At 61.4% G+C, this 15,857-nt stretch overlaps 1 protein-coding gene across 1 annotated transcript; it reads right to left on the reverse strand.

The window, feature by feature from the left end:
• Nucleotides 1-11,938, reverse strand: LOC129128028 (bMERB domain-containing protein 1-like). The gene is made up of 7 exons (XM_054645057.2): nucleotides 11,878-11,938; nucleotides 11,639-11,757; nucleotides 5,522-5,642; nucleotides 3,597-3,670; nucleotides 1,763-1,877; nucleotides 1,561-1,634; nucleotides 1-1,019 (listed from the first exon to the last, which is right to left on the reverse strand). Exons 2-7 carry the CDS (start codon nucleotides 11,712-11,714, stop codon nucleotides 901-903), a joined length of 579 nt encoding a protein of 192 aa, XP_054501032.2. The 5' UTR covers nucleotides 11,715-11,757; nucleotides 11,878-11,938; the 3' UTR covers nucleotides 1-900.
• Between the last annotated feature and the right edge of the window lie 3,919 nt (nucleotides 11,939-15,857).

The following is a 15,857-nucleotide window of genomic DNA, read 5'->3' on the forward strand; positions in this document are numbered from 1 at the left end:
GAGCTTCCAGCAGACATTTATTGGTTGGGGTTGAGGTGGATGCACACAAAGCTGTGTCCCTCCCATGGGCTGGGCTCCTCTCCCAGCCCTCCAGCAGTTCTGTGTGCCCGGGGAGCAGCCTCAGGGACACAGGGGACAGACAGACAGAGCGTGCCTGTCCTTAGGGGGACACACAGACAGAGCCTGCCCATCCTCAGGGGGACACACAGACAGAGCCTGCTCATCCTCAGCAGGACACACAGACACAGCCTGCCCATCCTCAGCAGGACACACAGACAGAGCCTGTCCATCCTCAGGGGGACACACAGACAGAGCCTGCCCATCCTCAGCGGGACACACAGACAGAGCGTGTCCATCCTCAGGGGGACACACAGACAGAGCCTGCCCATCCTGAGCGGGACACACAGACAGAGTGTGCCTATCCTCAGCAGGACACACAGACAGAGCGTGCTCATCCTCAGGGGGACACACAGACAGAGTCTGCCCATCCTCAGGGGGACACACAGACAGAGCCTGCCCATCCTCCAGCACTGCCTCCAGCCCAGGCTGCCTCCAGAGGGACAGGTTTGGAATCCAGGGCTCTCCTGGCCTCTGGCTCCCCTCAGCCCAACCAAACTCTCTGGCTGGGTCACTCACTGCCCCAGAGAGGCCCTGGGAGGGCAGGGCAGGGAGGAGCCTGTGGTGTGTGTGGAACAAAGCAAATCCCTGTGGGCCAAGCACAGCAGCCCTGGAGAGTCTCTGGAGCAGCCCAGGATGGGATTGGCTCCAGGCTGGGATCAGCCCCAGGACAGGATCAGCTCCAAGGAAGGCCCAGCTCCAAGGAAGCCCCTCCTGCCCGTCCCAGCTGCCCAGGACGTGCCCCTACCACGGCCGTGTCCTGTGCCAGGCGCTGGCAGTGCCCTACATGATGGAGCAGGTGAAGCCACAGCACCCCCTGAGCAGGGCCAGGCCCGTCTTGGTCACGTAGGGAGCCGAGGTTTGCTGTCCCCTCGATGTCATCTTCTTCTCTGGGACAGGAGCTGCGGGAAGAGGAACCCAGCTGTGCCTGGGGACAGGGCCAGGGCCAGGGCACAGCAGGGGCTGTTGCTCACAGCTGCTCTGGGGCTGCTCCTGCACCTCCATGGCACCGCCCCGGGCCTCGGGGTGTCCCCTGGGGCTGTGGGTGTCCCCAGGGCTGGGAGTGCCTCCCAGCGGCCTGGGGAGGTGACAGAGCACAGGGAAGGGGTGGCTGTCATCAGAGGAGTGCTGTCCCTCCTGCAGCCACCCGAGGTGGAGCCAGTGTTCCAGGGGAGATGAAGGATGGCAGCTCCAAGAGAGCCCCCCCAGCCCCGTTCTCGTGGCCCACCTGGGAAATGCCAGGAGGGAAATGGGTCCCCAACACCTGCTCCAATGCCAGCTGCTCCCATGCTGGGGTCTCAAGCAGCAGCACCCCCCGTGCCCCTTCCCCAGGCTCCCCCAGGTGAGGCAGCCCCAGGCAGGGAAACCTTGGAGGCAGAGTGCCAGGGAAGGGGACAAGCCCCAGGGAGGGTCAGTGCAGGCCGTGAACACGCCAGCACCCACTTGCTCTCTGGAGGCAGCTTTTGGACAGCTTGCTCTGCAGGAACTCGGCCATTTCCTTGTCCTCTTCCCTTTCCCTGTGGCAAAGACCTTGGTTACTGCTGGGAAAGGAGCAGCAGGGCCCCAGGAGCCCTGGGAAGGCGGGACACAGCTCAGGGGGTGGATTGCAGCGTCCCCAGCACGAGCAGCAGGTGACAGCAGCTACCTGAGCCTCTCAAACTCCACGTCATCCACCAGGAAATCCCGTGTTTCCACCAGCTTGTGGATCTGCTGCATCAGCTCCTCTTCCCTCTGCTTCTCCTCGTTGGATTTCTGGTTCTCTGCAGCACAGGGAGCACACTCAGAGCCACGGGGAGCACATTTCACATCCTCACGGGGAGCGCATTTCACACCCCTCAGGAGCCATCCCACCCGCCAAGGCCAGAGCTGCTCTGCTCAGCTCCGAGCGTGGGGGCGAAGCCAGGCCAAGGGAGCAGCTGGATCCCGGCTCGGGCTGCTCAATGAGAGGAATCTCGTCCCAGCCGCCCTGGCTGGGTGTGGCAGCTCTCCTGGGGCTCTCCTGGGCTCTCCTGGGGCTCTCCCACCACCTGAATCAGTGCAGGGTCACCTGGGCAATGTCTCTGGGCATCCCACACCTGCCTGCTGAGACAGGGCTACCCCCAGGGCATCAGGCTCTGCCCAAGCACTGATATTTGTGTTCATTAACACCGATATTTGTGTTCATTAACACCGGCTATTTGGGTTCATTAACACCGCTTTGTGGGGTTCATTAACACCGGTATTTGTGTTCATTAACACCAGTATTTGGGTTCATTAACACTGGCAATTTGTGTTCATTAACACTGGCAATTTGTGTTCATTAACACTGGCTATTTGTGTTCATTAACACCGCTATTTGGGGTCACTAACACCGCTATTTGCGGTTCATTAACACCGGTATTTGGGGTCACTAGCACCGGCTATTTGGGGTCACTAGCACCGGCTATTTGGGGTTCATTAACACTGGCTATTTGGGTTCATTAACACCGGTATTTGGGGTCACTAACACCGGCTATTTGGGGTTCATTAACACTGACTATTTGGGTTCATTAAAACCGCTATTTGGGGTTCGTTAACAACCACGAGGCAGAACCTGTCAGGGTTAAGGTGGCCCTGGACAAACGCTGCCCCTTCCCGCTGCTGGCAGAGCCCATCACGGTGACATCTGAGTCACCAAAGGCGCCGTCCGTGGCTGGGGAGGTTTTGAGCCCCAGGCCTGGCCGAGCCCTGAGCAGCACTGAGGTGTTTATCCCTGCCTTTACCCAAAGCCGAGGCTGCCGTGGCTGTCTCACCAGAACAGGCGTGTGCAGGCTTTTTCCAGCACAGACTGCTCTGAGTCAACTCAGAAAGAAGACAAAAAGAGCAGAATTTCTGCTCTCAGCTGAGTCTGGGAGTGCTGAAAAGGCAAGAAATGAAAGCCCAAAGCAGATGAAGGAAAGCCAGGCTCATTCCTCCAGTAGCAGAAAAAACCAATTTATCTCTGCTCTGAGATGTGGTTTAGGGAAAGGCTTGGTTTATGGACTGGGAGGAGTTGGGATTAAAGGCCCCAGTGAGATCTGGAGCAAGGAGCTCCTGTTTTTCTGGCAGGAAACTGCCCTCCCCACCGAGCCTCCATCCGCACCCCGAGCCAGGTTTACTGGGGGGAGCAGCACCTGAATCTTGAGCAGCACCTGGGCGCTGCCAGGCACAGCCAGCACCGTGCCACTGTGGCACCTGGCAGGGCCACCTGGCCCCTGAGATGTCCTGGGCACAGACAGAGGAGCTGCCTGGGGCCACAGCTGGGCACAGCTGGGCCCTGCCTGCGCCCATCACCCCTGTAACATCTGCCCTGGGCTGGGGAGTGCAGCACCCTGGGGAGAGCAGCACCCTCAGGGATCCCAGCACCCTCACGGATCCCAGCACCCTCAGGAATCCCAGCACCCTTGGGACCCCAACACTGTCGGGGATCCCAGCACCCTCAGGGATCCCAGCACCCTCAGGGGGCACCCCCAGAGCCTCACCTGGCAGGCCCAGCAGCTTCTGGAGCTCTGTTTTCAGCCGGCTGATCTCCTGGCAGAGCTGGATGTCGTCCATCCTGCAGGGACACCAATGGGACCTCTGAGGGGGAAAGCTGGGACAGGAGAGGCTCAAACCCCCAGAGCAGCACCAGTGCCTGTGGTGGGATCCCAGATTTCCCTGCCTTCCCAAGGGAAATCCAGCCCACTTCACCCCAGAGTTTTGCTGGGGCTCTGGTTGCTGGCAGACAGAAAGCTTTTAGGAGCTACACTTCTGATGCTTTCCAAAACTCCTTTTCAAATTCGAGTTCAGGGGCAGCTGTGTCCCAAAGGGGCTCCAAATCTGAGCCTTAAAGCAGCTCAAAGCTTCCATTCCCCAGATTGACCACTCACACACAGCACAGAGGGACAGACAGGGACAGACACACAGCACACAGGGACAGACACACGGCACACACAGGGACAGACACACGGCACACACAGTGACAGACACACAGCACACACAGGGACGGACACACGGCACACACAGGGACAGACACACGGCACACAGGGACGGACACACGGCACACACAGGGACAGACACATGGCACACACAGCACACAGACGGGGACAGACACACAGCACACAGGGACAGACACACGGCACACAGGGACAGACACACGGCACACAGGGACAGACACACGGCACACACAGGGACAGACACACAGCACACACAGGGACAGACACACGGCACACACAGGGACAGACACACAGCACACACAGGGACAGACACACAGCACACACAGGGACGGACACACGGCACACACAGGGACAGACACACAGCACACACAGGGACGGACACACGGCACACACAGGGACAGACACACGGCACACACAGGGACGGACACACAGCACACACAGGGACAGACACACGGCACACACAGGGACAGACACACAGCACACACAGGGACAGACACACAGCACACACAGGGACAGACACACGGCACACACAGGGACAGACACACAGCACACACAGGGACGGACACACAGCACACACAGGGACGGACACATGGCACACACAGGGACAGACACACAGCACACAGGGACGGACACACGGCACACACAGGGACAGACACACAGCACACAGGGACAGACACACGGCACACACAGGGACGGACATACAGCACACACAGGGACGGACACACAGCACACACAGGGACAGACACACGGCACACAGGGACAGACACACAGCACACACAGGGACGGACACACAGCACACACAGGGACAGACACACGGCACAGAGGGACAGACACACAGCACACACAGGGACAGACACACAGCACACAGATGGACAGACACACGGCACACACAGTGACAGACACACAGCACACACAGGGACAGACACACAGCACACACAGGGACGGACACACGGCACACAGGGACAGACACACGGCACACACAGGGACAGACACACAGCACACACAGGGACAGACACACGGCACACAGGGACAGACACACGGCACACACAGGGACAGACACACAGCACACACAGGGACAGACACACGGCACACACAGGGACAGACACACGGCACACAGACGGACAGACACACAGCACACACAGGGACAGACACACGGCACACAGGGACAGACACACAGCACACAGGGACAGACACACGGCACACACAGGGACAGACACACAGCACACACAGATGGACAGACACACAGCACACACAGGGACAGACACACAGCACACACAGGGACAGACACACAGCACACACAGGGACAGACACACGGCACACACAGGGACAGACACACGGCACACACAGGGACAGACACACGGCACACAGGGACAGACACACGGCACACACAGGGACAGACACACGGCACACAGGGACAGACACACGGCACACAGACAGACAGACACACAGCACACACAGGGACAGACACTCACATGTAGCACAGCTCCGACTCCCGGCGCACCAGGATCTCTCGGATCCGCTCGATCCTGAAGAGCTCCCCCTCGATGTCATCCATGGTGGCCGTGGAGTCGGCCATGGACACGATCTCGTCCTCTGGACAAGGAACACGAAACAGGAGCCACCTGAGGCAGCAGGAGAGCGGCAGGGCCTGGGGGCAGCCTCGGGAGCAGCAGCAGCAGCAGCGCTTGCCCCGCTCCAGCCCGTGCCAGGCTGGGTGCTGGGACAGAGCCCCACGTTCCCCGGGTCCCCCTGTCCCCGGTGCTGGGACAGAGCCCCACGTTCCCCGGGTCCCCCTGTCCCCGGTGCTGGGACAGAGCCCCACGTTCCCTGGAGCAGCAGCCGCCCAAAGGAGCTGCACACTGCCGGAGGGGAGGGCAGGGATGTCCCTCTCCTGTTCCAGAGGCACAGAAACCCCCATTGTGTCCAGCACAGAGCGCTGAGCCTGCCCTGCACCCTCCTGCTGCAGGACCAGGAGCAAACCCCAGGCACACACAGCTCGGAGCTGAGAGCCACGGGGGGAATTCCTGCTGCTGCTGCTGCTGCTGCTGCCCCCATCACGGGCTGGCTGAACACCCCCATCCTTCCCAGGCACGGGGCTGAGCCCCCGTTCTGCTGCCCCACCCTCTGCAGGGCTGAGCTCACAGCCAGCCCCCACATGGGGAAACTGAGGCAGAAAAGGGGGGGGGGGTCACCTGCTCAGGGTGAGGGCCAGGAGCTTCACAGCCAAATGTGGGAGAGAGGGGCTGTGATCTGTGTTTGAGAGGAGGGACGGGATGAAAGCCCCTCCAGCTCTGCCCATGGCTCTGAGCAGCAGCTCTGCCTCCCCCGCTGTGACTCACACAAATCCCACTCACTGCTCCTGCCTGGCCCCTGGGTTTCCTCTGGGTGCTGGGTGGATCCCACAGGGACTCCCAGCCAGGTTTGGGGAGCAGCTGAGGATCTGCTCCAGGCCAGCTCCCGGCCGGGGCTGGCTCAGACACACTCTGAGCCTGTCACCAGCGCCAGCAGCAGCTCCTTCACCTCATCCCAGCCAACCCCACATTGCTGGGGTGCTGGGGACAGGGGCAGAGCCAGGCTGGGGGGCAACGTTCCAAACAACGTTCCAAACACTCCTGCAGGGGCTGGGGCTGCTTCCCCTGACCCTTCCTGGGACAGGACACAGCTCCCCTCTGAGGCTCTGCCTTCCTGCAGCCCTGGGAGTTCCCTGTGCAGGAACAGGGGAAGGCACAGGAAATACAGAAAATACAGAAAATACAGAAAATACAGAAAATACAGAAAATACAGAAAATACAGAAAATACAGGTGCTCCCAGGAAGAGGGGAAAGGACAGGAAATACAGAAAATACAGAAAATACAGAAAATACAGCTGCTCCCAGGAAGAGGGAATGGAGAGAAAATACAGAAAATACAGGTGCTCCCAGGAAGAGGGGAAGGCACAGGAAATACAGAAAATACAGAAAATACAGAAAATACAGCTGCTCCCAGGAAGAGGGGAAGGCACAGGAGGTGCAGCTGCTCCCAGGAAGAGGGGAAGGCACAGGAGGTGCAGCTGCTCCAGGAGCAGGATTGCCCGGGCAGGGATGCTGGGAGATGCCAGGGTTGTGCTCTGGGCATCCCAAACAGGAGCCAGGCCAGTGCTGAGGGTTACAGGGCAGGAAGAGACAAACCCCAAGGCACAGGAGCAGGACCTCTGTCCTCTCCCCACCATGAAACACTACTCAGGAAATCATTCCCAGGATGGGACATATGTCCAAGACTTCCAGCAGGGAAGGTTTATTGTGGAAATCCGATGGTTTGGATCCTTGTGAGCGGTTTGGGGAAGAGTTTTCTGCTGTTTCTGGCTTGGAAGCCCATGAGGGTTCCTGGAGGTTGTGTCCCTGCCCCAAGGCAGGAAGGGCAGGCTCAGCTGATGCCAGGGTGTGACCTTCCCTCCGTCCCTGTTGGGGTCAGGGTCAGGCTGGATGAGCTCTCCAGGAGCTCCTGTTGGGGCAGGGTGAGGCTGGATGAGCCCCAGCAGCTCCTGGTGGGGTCAGGGTCAGGCTGGATGAGCCCCAGCAGCTCCTGGTGGGTCAGGGTGAGGCTGGATGAGCTCTCCAGCAGCTCCTGGTGGGGCAGGGTGAGGCTGGACGAGCCCCAGCAGCTCCTGTTGGGTCAGGGTCAGGCTGGATGAGCCCCAGCAGCTCCTGTTGGGGCAGGGTCAGGCTGGACAAGCCCCCAGCAGCTCCTGGTGGGGCAGGGTGAGGCTGGACAAGCCCCCAGCAGCTCCTGTTGGGTCAGGGTCAGGCTGGATGAGCCCCAGCAGCTCCTGTTGGGGCAGGGTCAGGCTGGATGAGCCCCAGCAGCTCCTGGTGGGTCAGGGTGAGGCTGGACGAGCCCCAGCAGTTCCTGTTGGGGCAGGGTCAGGCTGGATGAGCTCTCCAGGATCTCCTGCTGGGGCAGGGTCAGGCTGGATGAGCCCCAGCAGCTCCTGTTGGGGTCAGGGTGAGGCTGGATGAGCTCTCCAGGAGCTCCTGTTGGGTCAGGGTCAGGCTGGATGAGCCCCAGCAGCTCCTGCCTGGCTCTGCTCTCCCTCTGCCTCCCTCCTGCCGGTTGCCAAGGGACCGGCCTGTGCCTGCTACAGCATCACGGTGCGGTTGCTAAGGGACCAGAGTGCGGTTGCTAAGGGACCAGAGTGCGGTTGCTAAGGGACCAGGATGCTGAGGTCCTTCATCCCGAGCACGGCTCTGCTGCCCTGCAGCTGCTCTGGCCTGGGATGTTTTGCTGCAGCTGCACCCGGCTGAGCAGCTGGGGACGGCCCCAGGGGCCTGTGGCAGATGCTGCCAGATGTGCAGGGACCAGCACAGCTGGAGGGGCAGGAGGGGCACAGCTGGCACCAAAAGCTGCGCTGCTGTGTCCCCTCTGTGCCAATAAACACAGAGACACAAACACGGGGCTTCCTGCAGCCTCGGGCCCAGGGACACCCCAGGGACACTGCAGGGACACCCAGGGACACTGCAGGGACACCCCAGGGACACCCCAGGGACACCGCAGGGACACCGCAGGGACACCCAGGGACACCCAGGGACACCGCAGGGACACCCCAGGGACACCCAGGGACACAGCAGAGACACCCCAGGGACACCCCAGGGACACCCCAGGGACACCCCAGCCTGCCCGGGGGCACGGGGCAGGGCTGGGGACAGGGATGGTCCCTCCTGGCCTGGGAATAGCCCGGCACGTTCTGATCACTGCGCTGAGCTTCCCAGCAGGAATTCCCCGGGGCAGCGCCAGGGCTGGAGCAGCTCCAGAATCCCAGAATGGCATCGGCACAGCCGTGCCAGCTGCGAGAGGGGATCCTCGGCAGGAGAGGCAAAGGGAGGAGGCGCCTGGGACGGGAGGAGGTGGCAGGGCTGGGATGGGAGGAGGTGACAATGATGGGACGGGAGGAGGTGACAATGATGGGACAGGAGGAGGTGACAATGATGGGACAGGAGGAGGTGACAATGATGGGAAGGGAGGAGATGACAATGCTGGGACAGGAGGAGATGACAATGCTGGGACAGGAGGAGGTGGCAATGATGGGACAGGAGGAGATGACAATGCTGGGACAGGAGGAGGTGGCAATGATGGGAAGGGAGGAGATGACAATGCTGGGACGGGAGGAGGGGGCAATGATGGGACAGGAGGAGGTGACGATGATGGGACGGGAGGAAGTGACAATGATGGGACGGGAGGAGGTGACAATGATGGGACAGGAGGAGGTGACAATGATGGGACGGGAGGAGGTGGCAATGATGGGAAGGGAGGAGATGACAATGCTGGGACGGGAGGAGGGGGCAATGATGGGACAGGAGGAGGTGACGATGATGGGACGGGAGGAAGTGACAATGATGGGACGGGAGGAGGGGGCAATGATGGGACGGGAGGAGGGGGCAGGTCTGAGCTGCTTTCCCCCACCTGCAGCGGGAGGCTGGGATGTAATTCCAGCCCCTGGGCAGAGCCCACAAGGGCAGGAAAGCTCCTGGCTGGGCTCTGGGATGGTTCCCACGGGGCAGGGCTGGCACCGCCGGGCGGGGCTGGCACCACTCTGCCCTCCCACGCTGCTCCCAGGTCACCTTTCTGCTGGACACTGAGCAGGTCAGGGTGTCCTGTGACATGGGGACAGTGGGAAGGTCACAGCACTGCCCAGCCAGGGCCGCAGGGCTCAGCTGGAGGGTGCCAGCCCTTGGCTGAGCCTTCAGGAGCTGTGGTCAGCCCTGGCACTCCGCAGCCCTCAGGAATTCCAAGGAACTGCTCCCCAAAGCAGGCGGTGCTGGGCAAGGCGCTCTGACAGGAATTTCGTGTGCCTGGAGCTGCTGAATTCAGGGCAGAAGCAGAGGGAGAGCAGTGTCAGGAGGAAAATGATGGAAAATTAACCCACACACCCTGGGATGGAGAAGGGGGCACCCAGGGCAGGGTGCTCACTAAAGCTGGGAGCAAGCCCACGATCCAGATGTCGCCTTGGGGACAGACAGGGATGGCCCCAGGTGTGGCCACACTGCCCAGGGGTCCCTGTGCCCCCACAGCTCTCCCAGAGCAGCACAGCCACACACAGAAACTCCAGTGCCTGAGGCAAAGGGATCCTGCCTGGCACCATTTCAGCCTGGCAAAGCAAGCACAGGAATTTGGAGATGCTCTGATCATCCCCGCCAGCCCAGGGCGGGGCCTCTGCTAACGAGGAGTGCAATAGGCACAGGCTTCCATTCCAGAGGGTTTGGGGACCGCATTTGGGCAGCCAGCAGCAAGCTGGGATGAGTCACTGCAGCCAACAGTGCAGGGTGAGCTTTGAGCCATTTTCTTCCGGATTGAAGTTGGGAAATCGATTGTGAGCCCCCGCGGAGGGGTCAGAGCCCTTCATGGGGGCACCATCCCGAGAAGCCTCAGCTCAGCTGCGCTTTGCTCTGCTCCTGCCAGCAGCAGGGACAGGGGACACCCAGCCTGGGCTCCAGCAGGACGAGAGGCTCCAGGAGCTCAGGGCTGCACAGGCTTGGTCTGAGCTGTGCTGGTGGGGAGGAAGCAGCAGAGCAGCACCTGAATGGCAGACAGGGATTGCTGTTCTTACCCAGCCCAAGGTTCTCACCCAGCCCAAGGTCCCCAGGAGCTGGGAGCTCACAGAAGTGCCCTGAACCAGCAGAATCCCAGCCCTGCTCACAGGCAGCCATGGGGGATATCCTGCCCATAGGCAGCACCCTGAGTGGGGTCCCTGGCCCAGCTCGGTGTCACCCAGCTGCTGGAGCAGAGGACGGGCTGGTGAAGGTGCTCAGAGCCCCACGGGAGCTGTAGGGGAGGAAAGGCACGGCCAGGAAAGGCACAGGGGGAAAGGAGCCAAACTTCCCACAGCTGCCCCAGGAGCCGAGCAGCTTCACGGGCACCACTCAGCCCCCAGGCAGTACCGGCAGGATGCTGGAGCTGGTGGTGCCTCCTGCCCTGCCTCTGCAGCTGCCTGAGCCCGCTGCGTGCAAGGGACAGGGACGGGAGGGGTCGGAGGGGCGGCGGGGCAGAGGGGTCGCAGGCGCCTCCCTCGGCCCAGCCCAGCTGCGACCCTTCCTCCCAGCCCAGGGTCGAGGGCTCTGCTCGAGGCGATTCCCCCGCTGGGCATCCCCGCTCTCCTCACCTCGGTCCCGCTGCACCAACCGGTCTGAGAGGGGCAAAGGCGGTGAAGGACAGGGCGAGCCCCCTGTGCCCTGCTCACAGCCGTGCCCAGGGCCGCGCACGCAGCGAGAGGTGACCGTGCTGCCCCGGTGTGTCCCTGCAGACACCCCTGCCGCCACCCTTCCTGCCGTCCTTACTGTCCCCAGGCACTCCATCCATCCATCCATCATCCATCCATCCATCCATCCATCCATCCATCCATCCATCCATCATCCATCATCCATCCATCCATCCATCCATCCATCCTTCCATCCTTCCATCCCCACTCCCGATGGCCGCTCGGGGACCCGGGCTGGGCTCCCTTTGGTGGATGAAGCCGCCGGTTCCCCGCCAGCTCCCGGGCTGGGGTGCCTGGGTTGTCCCGGAGCCCGGGGCCGGGGGAAGTTGGGCTCGGGCGGTGCCGGTGCCGCGGCGCTCACCTGGCCCCGCGCCGGCCGGCGGCCAGCGGGTGGATTCCATGGATCCGTAGCGGGGAGAAGCGCGGCTGCCCTCCATCCGCAGCCAGAGCGCCGCGCTCCGCTGGCCCGGGGCTCCCGCTGCTCCCGCTGCTCCGCTCCCTCCGCTCCGCTCCGCCGGCCCGATCCCAGCCCTCCGCTCCCTCCGCGCTGCTCCCGCCGCTCCGATCCCAGCCCTCCGCTCCCTCCGCGCTGCTCCCGCCGCTCCGATCCCTCCGCTCTGCTCCGCTGGGGCGGGGGCTCCCACCGCTCCCTCCTCTCCCTCCGCTCTGCTCTCTCCGCTCCCAGCCCTCCTCTCCCTCCTCTCCCTCCGCTCTGCTCTCTCCGCTCCGCTCCCAGCCCTCCTCTCCCTCCTCTCCCTACGCTCTGCTCTCTCCGCTCCCAGCCCTCCTCTCCCTCCTCTCCCTCCGCGCTGCTCTCTCCGCTCCGCCGGGGCGGGGGCTCCCGCCGCTCCCTCCCCTCCGAGCCCCCCGCCTGCAGCCCCCGGCCCCCGCAGCTTCACCCGGGCCGTGCCCCGGGGCCCCTCCCGGCCCCTTTCAGCCCCAAACGCGCAGCAGCGGCACCGACTGAGCAGGGCCCGGGCACTGAAGGAGCCCAGGCGCTGGGGGACACGGGGGTGGCACACGGGGGTGGCACACGGGGGTGGGACACGGGGTGCCGGGGGTGAGGCTCAGCACCCAAGAGCCCCCCCAAAACCCGCTGAGCCAGGGCAGCCGTGCTTTCTGGTACAAGCAACTTTTGCCCATGGGAAAACCCAACAGTGAGAGTTTGAGCCAAGCCCCAGGGGCTGGAGTGCAGCGGGCACCTGAGCAGGACCCTGGGGCTCCCTCCCCTCTCGGCCAGGACTGCAATGCCCGGGGGCACCGCCCCGAGGCTGGGAGTGGGGGCAAACCTGCTCTGACAGGGTTTGTGCTCCCAGAGCGCTTGGCTGAGGAGTCACGGCTCTGCAGGGACTCACCCCAGCACCCGCTGCCCAAAACGCACCGAGGGGACACACAGAGTCCTCTGGGGACAGCTCTTGGGCAGGACGGGCCTGTAGGTGACACTGGTGTCCCCATGCACGGCTCCAAGGGCTCAGGGACAGCCAAGGTGGCTCAGGGACACTTTGGGGAGCGCCCCTGCCTGGAGAGCAGGGACACAGTGACACTGGGGGGGCTGGGAGATCAGCCCCTGCCCAGCCTCAGCTCCAGCCAGTGAAACACAAACCCGAGCAAAATCCTGGAATTCCCACCTCCAACAGCCAAAGAGGAGCTCCCGGCTCCTGATGCAGGCGAAGGATTTGAAGCAGAACACGTGCCAGAGATGGTGCTTCATCCTTTGAGGATAACTGTGGAATAGAAACACAATGAGGCGAAAATTGAGTCTCTGTCTAAAAACAGGGGGAAAGGATGTGGGAGCTGCTGCTCTGGGATGGAAATGAAGCAGCAGCACCTCTGGAAATGCAGGAGCACTCTCCAAGGAGCAGCACAAAGCCAGGAGGTGGCCCGGGAGCTGGAAGGGTGACCCTTGACAAACTGGGAGCTCCAGCATTCCAGGGAATCGCTCAGGAATGCCCTGGGATTGTAAGGAAATGCCGGCTCCCAGCCGAGGGACAGGACAGGGCTGCCCGGGCTGCTTTGGGTATGCAGGGGCTGCTTTGGGTGTGCAGGGGCTGCTTTGGGGGTTTGGGTGTGCAGGTTTGGGGGTTCGGCTGTGCAGGTTTGGGTGTATGGGTGTGCAGGTTTGGGGGTTTGGGTGTGCAGGGGCTGGTTCGGGTGTGCGGGGGCTGCTTTGGGGGTTCGGGTGTGCAGGTTTGGGGGCTCGGGTGTGCAGGGGCTGGTTCGGGTGTGCAGGAGCTGCTTTGGGGGTTCGGCTGTGCAGGGAAGGAGAGCCATGACGCTGCTGCCTCTCAGCTGATGAAAGGATCAGCGCCCCCAGCCCTGGAGCCAGCGGGGCTGCAGTGACTCACCTTGTTTTGGTCGCTCCGAAGCGCAGAGAAAATGAACCTGTAAATATTTTAATCAGTTCTTCAGGCAAGCACTCTCCAGGATGGCTTTCACTGCGAGCAGCCAGATCTGCTGGGGGCTGAACTGGAGTTTAATGCATTTGATACGCTCAATTTATCGGGAGTAAATCAGACAGCCCAGAGTCACCCAGAGCCAGGATACAATTCACCACTGGAGCTGCTGGATTGGGTGGAATCCTTGGGGCAGGGGGAAGTGCACATCAGGCACCGGAGCAGCCGGGGCTTCTTCCCTCGCCCAGGTCCTGGAATTCTGAGGCCGAGGAGTTTCAATGGGACCTTCCCTGCTCCTCCTCAGAGAGATGAGCTCGTGCTGTGGACGGGCAGGATTCAAGGGAATGCCCAAAGTCGGTGTGATAATCTCGCACCATAAGGGGTTTTGAAGATTATCAAGCCAATAAAGACATTGGGTGCAGATGCAGGGGAGTCAGCCCTCTGCACAGCTCCAGGATGGGCAGGCTCCTGTCGCTGCAGGGCTTCTCCCCGTGAATCTGCAATCCAGCAGCTGAGGCAGATGAAAAGGGCACGGCTCACCCAGGTAACCGCGTCTAACGCGGGCAGCTGAGGCAGCAGCTGCATTTCAAAGCCTTCCAGCTCTTTCTGTGCCGCTCACAAGGGCTCAGGGTGTGCTGCGTGCAGGGATGAGCCTGACTGCAGGCAGATTCCCCGTTAACACGCTTTGTTCCTCAGGTATTACACGACAATGAGACCGGGAGAAATTCTTGACATCAAAATTGCTCCACTCGCGTCTGAATTCCTGGGAGAAGACAACGTCTTAATACAAAGTCCCAGCTGCTCTCGGCACGGGCACGGCTCTGTCTGTGGAGCCACTCCAGCGGAGCTTTGCGCTGGCACAGAGGATCGCTGCCGGGAGAGAGGGAGGGAGCTAATTACCCTGAAAACACCTGATGGACACATAATGCGGGATCGATGCCTGCTGAGGGAGGAATTACAGCCCGGAGCCCTTTCCTTGTCTCCAGCGCTTCCTGCCGAGCCCACAGCGCGGCAGGGTGACACACTGCCAGGCCATTTGCATATGCCACAATAAATATGCATTCCCATAAATATTCTGCTTTCTGCAGCTGCCTGTCTCGGGGCTTGTGAGCCACTCGGGCAGATGTTACTGAAATCCATCCCTGAGCACAGGAATGAGGCCATTTCCTGGCCGAGGAATTCCTGATAACTGAACTGACAGCAGCTTTGCTGCGGCTCCAGGGACTCCAAGGCTCATTTAAACCCCATTCAGATCTCCTGATGACATCAGACCACCGATTTTCCATTGAGCAGCAGAACTTCCGTCCTGGAGAGGGGCTGCAATCTGTGCCTTGGAGGTGAAGGCAGGGCAGGTGAGGAGGTTTAACCCAGGAATGGGTTAAAAGAGGAAGGCTGGGCACCAGTGACTTCCAGCTGGGAATTTCCTGGGATAACTCAGGAGCTCCTCTGGCATGGACCGAGCGCTGCTCTCTGCTGCGCACCTGTGCCCAGGTGTCGCTTTGTTAGTGAGGGTTAATAAGGGACATGAATTCCCCTTCTCTTTCTGGGGTTGTGCTGTCCCTGCCCGGCTGCCTCAGCAGCCTCAGGAGCCCAGCTCAGGTGTCCCCTCCCGTGCCCGGAAATCCCAGGCTGTCCCTGCCCGGCTGCCTCAGCAGCCTCAGGAGCCCAGCTCAGGTGTCCCCTCCCGTGCCCGGAAATCCCAGGCCGCCCCGTGCCACCTGCAACGCCGGGCACGCCTTCAATCAGCAGCAGGAAATGCCCAGGAGGGCCGGGCCAGCCGCGGGCTCCGAGCACACCTGGAGGGCTCTCCCAGCAGATTCCCAGCAGGAGACACTGAAACCACAAAGCACGACACGGGGGGTGCTCTGCGGGTTAAAAACTTCTCTTACAAATGAACCGGGTTTTTATTCACACCCCTTATAAAGTGCAGAGAGTCCACAGCCACCCCGGAAGGGTTCTGTGTGCTGTCAGCATGCCAGTAATTTCCATTGGGTGGTGTCACAGCCCAGCTCACAACTGTCACCCAGCAGCAGCAGCAGCTCTGGCAGCAACAATGCAAGTTTGGCTTTTGACTAAAAACTCAGTTACATTCATTTACCCAACGTATACCTGAAATATCCTTTTGGGATTTTGGAAGCAAAATCATCAGGTTAAAAAGGAAAAAAATACAAAAAATTTAGAATGCTA

This window comes from Agelaius phoeniceus, chromosome 19, assembly GCF_051311805.1.
Source record: "Agelaius phoeniceus isolate bAgePho1 chromosome 19, bAgePho1.hap1, whole genome shotgun sequence".
NCBI classification, from domain to species: domain Eukaryota; kingdom Metazoa; phylum Chordata; class Aves; order Passeriformes; family Icteridae; genus Agelaius; species Agelaius phoeniceus.

Coding starts and splice junctions, on each gene's coding strand:
- LOC129128028 (XM_054645057.2), bottom strand. CDS start 11,714: ATGGAGGGCAGCCGCGCTTCTCCCCGCTACGGATCCATGGAATCCACC. Junction 1,635..1,762: donor GTGGAGTTTGAGAGGCTCAG/GTAGCTGCTGTC, acceptor TCTTTGCCACAG/GGAAAGGGAAGAGGACAAGG. Junction 1,020..1,560: donor AAGCTGCCTCCAGAGAGCAA/GTGGGTGCTGGC, acceptor CTCTTCCCGCAG/CTCCTGTCCCAGAGAAGAAG.